General features: G+C 43.9%; 1 protein-coding gene and 1 pseudogene across 1 annotated transcript; both read right to left on the bottom strand.

Moving 5' to 3' along the window:
- Window positions 1-316: 316 nt before the first annotated feature.
- On the bottom strand, window positions 317-1556 carry LOC147981055 (uncharacterized). The gene is made up of 2 exons (XM_087515854.1): window positions 1144-1556; window positions 317-737 (listed from the first exon to the last, which is right to left on the bottom strand). The coding sequence occupies exons 1-2, from the start codon at window positions 1554-1556 to the stop codon at window positions 317-319; spliced, it is 834 nt and encodes a 277-aa protein (XP_087371980.1).
- A 2073-nt stretch (window positions 1557-3629) lies between these two features.
- On the bottom strand, window positions 3630-5882 carry LOC147981054 (protein FAR1-RELATED SEQUENCE 5-like; annotated as a pseudogene).
- Window positions 5883-6169: the final 287 nt, after the last annotated feature.

Below are 6169 nucleotides of genomic sequence, written 5' to 3'. Positions count from 1 at the left end.
CCATCATGCTGCATTTTGCACTACTAGGAAAAAGGCTATAGATTGAATGGACACTAATGGCGCACCTGTCATGTGGTGCGCCACTACTATATAGCAGTAGCATCACATCACAACCATAAGTGTTCTGCACCAGCATCATAACAATCACATAACTACATAACAAAAGCAAACTTGTTCATCATTACAAAAGCAAACTTGTTCAACATAACAAAAGCAAACTTGTTCATCATTACAAAAGCAAAGTTGTTCAACATAACAAAAGCAAACTTGTTCAACCACATAACAACAAACTGAGACACATAATACAACAAACAACTCAATATCCCCAGTAGTAGGGGTCATCCCAATGATCCTTCGCCTCTTGCCATTGCTTCAAACCTTCTTTGATGGTTTCGATTTTCTTCCATGCCTCATAGGTGATGTACGCATCTTTCGCTGCATACTCGATGAGGTTGTTTGGAAGTGGGTTGTCCCCCCATCGTTTGTGGTCCAATTTCTTGTTGATCTTTTGCTTCATTTCCTTGTAGGATGGGTGGATGAGGCTGGCTGCAAACTCAGCCAAAGACTGCCACTTCTTTCCATTGTTTAGAACTCTCCATTTGCGCTGCATGTCGACGTACTTGTCGGGGTTGATCTCCAAACCAGACAACTTCAGCTTCTCCTTGTCACCTCCAATGGAGAAGCCAACAAAGGTGTACAGCTTCTTCTCCTGCAGGAGCGGGCGGAGTTCCTTGGGCCTGCATCAAATTAATCTGGTGCATCAAATTCATCTACTTCAAAAACTTCAGAAACTACTAATTAGACAGAAACTTCAGAACTAGTATTGCATCTACTTCAGAACTTCAGAACTAGTATTGCATCTACTTCAGAACTTCAGAACTATTGCATCTACTTCAGAAACTTCAGAAACTACTAATTAGACAAAAACTTCAGAACTTCAGAACTATTGCATCTACTTCAAAAACTTCAGAAACTTCAGAAACTACTAATTAGACAGAAACTTCAGAACTTCAAAAACTTCAGAACTTCAGAACTAGTATTGCATCTACTTCAGAACTATTGCATCTACTTCAGAAACTTCAGAAACTACTAATTGGACAGAAACTTCAGAACTTCAGAAACTTCAGAACTAGATGTTTTTACCATTTGGTTGCCGCGGTGATATGGTATACCAGGACGAGATCCTCCACGCATAACTGCAGAACTGTAGCCATTTGTGGAGGTTCATCTTCCCTGGTATACTCGACATCAACGCCGATCGACCGAGAAAGCATGCCGCCGAGCCTCCTCCTCATGTCGCGGATCCTCTTGTCGGCTTCGTCTGGATTGCTGGTGCATACGACATCCAGCTTCTCCTTCAGGTGGATATCAACCATGAGCGGCACGGTGTAGTCCTGCTTCTTCCCGGGGACAGGAACGTCGTCGTCGACCACCAGCGGCTCCTTGCCAGACGCCTCACCACGGTGATGCTTGGCAGACGGAGGGGAGTTGCTCCACGATGCCTCCGCCATTCTCTTGGCAGACGGAGGGGAGTTGCTCCATGATTCCTCCACCATTGCCCTCCTGGCCAGCGATGGTGGAGGCAGAGGGGAGTTACTTGATGGTGGAGGCAGAGGGAGGAAGATGGAGCGGCAATGGAATGAGGAGGGAGGCAGAGGGAGGAAGATGGAGCGGTAATGGAATAGGAGGGGAGTTACCCTCGTCGTGGTCGTGGGGAGTTGCCAGTGGAGGGGAGACGTGGGGAGTTGCCAGTGGAGGGGAGATGTGGGGAGTTGCCTCGAAAACTGAAACGTCCTGCCCTTTGGCCCTCGAAAACTCTGGAGGGGAGACGTGGGCCCTTTGGTTTCTCCTGTTTCTGAAACAAAACAAAAAAATAACAGCCATATTTTTCTCTAAAATTAATGATCACTGCAACCATATTAGGAGATCAAAAATGGCACCAAAACAGTCATTGCAGCCATCTAAAATGGCACCAAAACAGCACCAAAACAACATCAGCCAAAACAACATCCAGTGGCGCACCAGTAGTGCGCCATTAGAAGGCAAAATCGGTGCGCCACTAGCATGCCTTTTCCTAGTAGTGTTGGCAAGAACAAGCTAGAGTTGTACACACCCTGACTTAATGCTGCATTTTCCATGTTTTTGTATTTTTTAATTTTTTTGAATTTATAATGCCCTCTAGACTGACATTTGCAAATGGTCCCTCCGGAATGCGGGCATTTTTTCGACCACCTCCAAATCACCTCAATTTTGGCACAGATGATCTCTTCCACAAACAAAACTAGGTTTCCAAGTTTTGTATTTTTTGAATTGTTTTGAATTTATAATGCCCTCTAGACTGACTGCTGAAAACATCGGTCTATGCCTCAAGGGGGCATTGTAAAATAATTTTTTTCAAAATTTTCTTTCATAGACATGTTTGGCACATGTGGGTCACCATGTACAAGAAAATTTGGGTGATTTGGAGGTGGTGGAAAAATTCACCTTTTTTCAAAAACTGGCTTAAGTTAGACAAAATGGTCCCTCCGGAATGCCGGCATTTTTTCGACCACCTCCAAATCACCTCAATTTTGGCACACATGATCTCTTCCACAAACAAAACAAGGTTTCCAAGTTTTTGTATTTTTTTGAATTTTTTTGAATTTATAATGCCCTCTAGACTGACTGCTGAAAACATCGGTCTATGCCTCAAGGGGGCATTGTAAAATAATTTTTTTCAAAATTTTCTTTCATAGACATGTTTGGCACATGTGGGTCACCATGTACAAGATAATTTGGGACCTGCATGTAAGAGTCAGGGACCTGCATGCAAGAGTCGGGGACTTGCATGTGAATAGTGATTCATCAAGGCCTTGACGGCTACTGGCACAGCGGCTGCCGCCCGATTTGCATGCAGCGAAGATGAACGTGCATGGAGGTTTCTCAAAGATTTCCAAGCACACCCCAGTGGGCCCCGCTTATTTAAAAAATACATCAGTCATCATTGCTCTGTAAATGAAGAATATGCATGACAACCATAGTAAGGGTGAAGAATCATATTCATCCTACAATGAGGACCAACGCTTGCTAAAATCACCTCGATGAAGGTATTTAAGCAGGTAAAGGAGCTAGTCGAGGGGCGAGGTAGGACTATTTTTAATTAGACGAGAACAACGCGCGAGATCGTACGCGACGTGGGCCGTCCGGAGCTGCAACCTCGGATGGGCCGGTGTTTGGGTCGACGTAGGAAAACGGCCTGCCATGCATGCATGGCGTCGGTAGTCTCTCCTAAATGATGGACACGCACCGAGCCAGCCATGCAGACCGTGGGATCGCGCGGGAGATCCGTCTGCCGGCCGTGTGTGCGTGCAGAAATACATCATAATAATTATTCTACTCGACAATAACAAGTGCTCCATGCTAGCCCTTATTCCTGTTCGAAATACATCATCATTCTTAAAGTTGGACATCAAATGATGCACACAGAAAATGGAAAAGAAAGATGTCGAACTAATACAGTAACATGGCAGTACAACCGCACTTCACTAAATTACTGTCATGATGAAATAGAATGTAAAGACCACGTCACACAAAGCTGAATGGCACACGACGTTCTCTGGCTCATCGTCAGTTCATGTTGTATGTAGATATCACAGTTCAGCCTCGAGATCCTACACAGAAGAATACAATAAATCACATGGACATCAATTATGAGTAAAACACATGCAAAAAATAAATATGAACATATTTCATACCTCTAGCAATTTAGCGCATTTACGTCGATTGTGACCTGGTTTCTTGCAATAGCCACAGATATTATGTGATCTTGACTTCTTTGTCTTTGCCTGCAGCCTTTTCTTCGGTGCACCTCGTCCTGGCACATGCACGGGATCCAGAACCTTATCAACTTTCTCCGAGTGCGGCATCAACGGGCCAAACCTAATGCTGTTATGCTGAGCATTAGTTGACTCCTTGCTGTCAGCTTGTTCAAAACTTGATTGCTTGCCATGATGTTGTGCTTGCAAAAGCATCTTTAGACGGTGATAGTCCTCATCAGAGTGGCATGCCTTGAAACTTGCGGCGTGACTACAATTCCGCAACTCGCGGTACCTCTGCAGGCTTACCGAATAGTCATACACCTGGTTTTTTCTGGTAGGTGTGTATGCACATTTTGCATTCATAGTCCACCTAGTGGGAACGCAACAACCGGGCAGAATTGTTTGTTTTAAAATCCCCAATATGTAAAAAATGTGGGAACATGGTGTGCCTGCGCATTCTAGCTTATGGCAAGAACAACTCACCCTGTGCAAAAGACCTCCTTGCTCTTCAATGCGCACTCCAAACTTTTTATCCATTCTTTCCTGCTTGGACACAACATAAGTGGAATCTTCTGATCCATCTAGTATCTCTCTGATCTGACATTTGCTGACAGCATCTATGCTCCATAAGACCATCTTAAAGACACCAGGTGTGAAAACTGTTGCGGCGTGTTTCTCAAGCGGCGAAGCATTTTCCTCTGTAAATGAAACGGACTGCAAGGCTTCGACGTCATGGAGAGCTTCGTTAATCCATCGCGACGCAAGGCAACGCTCATAGTGCTCTAGCATTTCAAACAACGACATCTTACCCTCAAGATGCGTATGTAGCACAGAGTTCAAGCTCTCACTCCTCTGATTGCTGCTCAATCCTAGGAAACAACGCCCCTCAAGATATGGAGCACACCACAACTTTCTCATCTGATACATCTGATGCAGCCAAGACTCCTCACTGGTTAGTTTATTCTGTCGTAAGAATTGTATCCATTTTATCTCATGCTCTTCAATGGAAGAAGTATCATAAATGAAAGATCTGAATTCCTCCTTTACGTCGTCATCATGCAGATGGCGTACAATGTTCTGCTGGATGTGCCATATACATAGTCTATGGTTTGAGTCTGGCCAGACCACCCTTATTGCTCTCTGCATTGCAAGGTCCCCATCTGTGATCATAGACATCGGATGCTTCTGTGCCATGCAATCAGAAAAGGTCCGCAACATCCACTCGTATGCCTGGCTTGTTTCATGAGAAATTATACCACAGCCAAAAATAACAGTGCTCCAGTGGTGATTCAACCCGACAAACGGCATGAATGGTAGACTGTATTTGTTGGTTCTATATGTCCTATCCAAAACAATGACGTCTCCGAAAGCCTCATAGTCAAGTCGCGACTGACTATCAGCCCAGAATAGTCCCTTCAGATGGCCATGCTCGTCTACCAAGTACTTGAAGAAAAAATCCACATCTCGCTCTCGCCTCGCCATCATGTGCATGATCACCGTATTAGCATCACCGGCACTGATTGTCTCCTGCTTATTAGCATGGCAGAAATTATAAACGTCCCTCTTTATGCATCCAACCTTATCAAATCCACCGTATTGAAAGCACAAAATATCCATAATACGGTATTTGCGGATCCCACATTTTTCCATGTCCGCAATGTCCGCTTTCTGCTCATCGCTAATTCGTCTGTGCGAACGCAGCAGACAAGAAAGATCCCGTGGGGCTAGAGGATGGTTGTGCTCATCGATGAAATCCTTGACAAACCACCGACCGGTTTCCTCCTATCTCGTAATGACCAATTTAGCATTACACCCAACACGAGTTAAACTTCGTGGCCTCCTCTTTCTATCTTCCATCTTTCTTTTCATGTGCTTCTCTTCGCGAAACCCTTGACGACTACACACAATTTCCCTTAAAATTATGTATTTGTTGGATCCATCCCACTCAACGTAGCTTTTCCTCACACTAAAACCTTTTTCAAGAGAATATTTGTTGTAGAATTCATAGCCTTCACCCTCACTATCAAACATCTTGCTGACAACATTTAGATACTCGAACATACTCTCATCACTTGCATACGCCATGTCTTCCTGCATATGACATGTGAGGGAAACCAATCATCAAATCTTTCTGTTTATCAATGTTGCAGGTGTAAAATAGCTCATAGGCAAAGACAAGTGCATGGAAAAGACTTTGCTCGTTTGACATGTGAGGGAAACCAATCATCAACGTCCAACAAGTAGTATCTCATCTTCCTTTAAACTATATTTCATGCACTATGCAAACCTAAAGTGATGATGACTTTAATAAACTAAATTAAGTGAACTATGGAACAAGTATCTCATCTTCCTTTAGTATATCTCATCTCAAA

This window comes from Triticum urartu, chromosome 3A, assembly GCF_056163025.1.
Source record: "Triticum urartu cultivar PI428250 chromosome 3A, HENAU_Tu73, whole genome shotgun sequence".
In the NCBI taxonomy this organism is placed as follows: Eukaryota; Viridiplantae; Streptophyta; class Magnoliopsida; order Poales; family Poaceae; genus Triticum; species Triticum urartu.
Note: the sequence above shows the minus strand (reverse complement) of the source record. Positions and strands in the feature narration are given on the sequence as shown.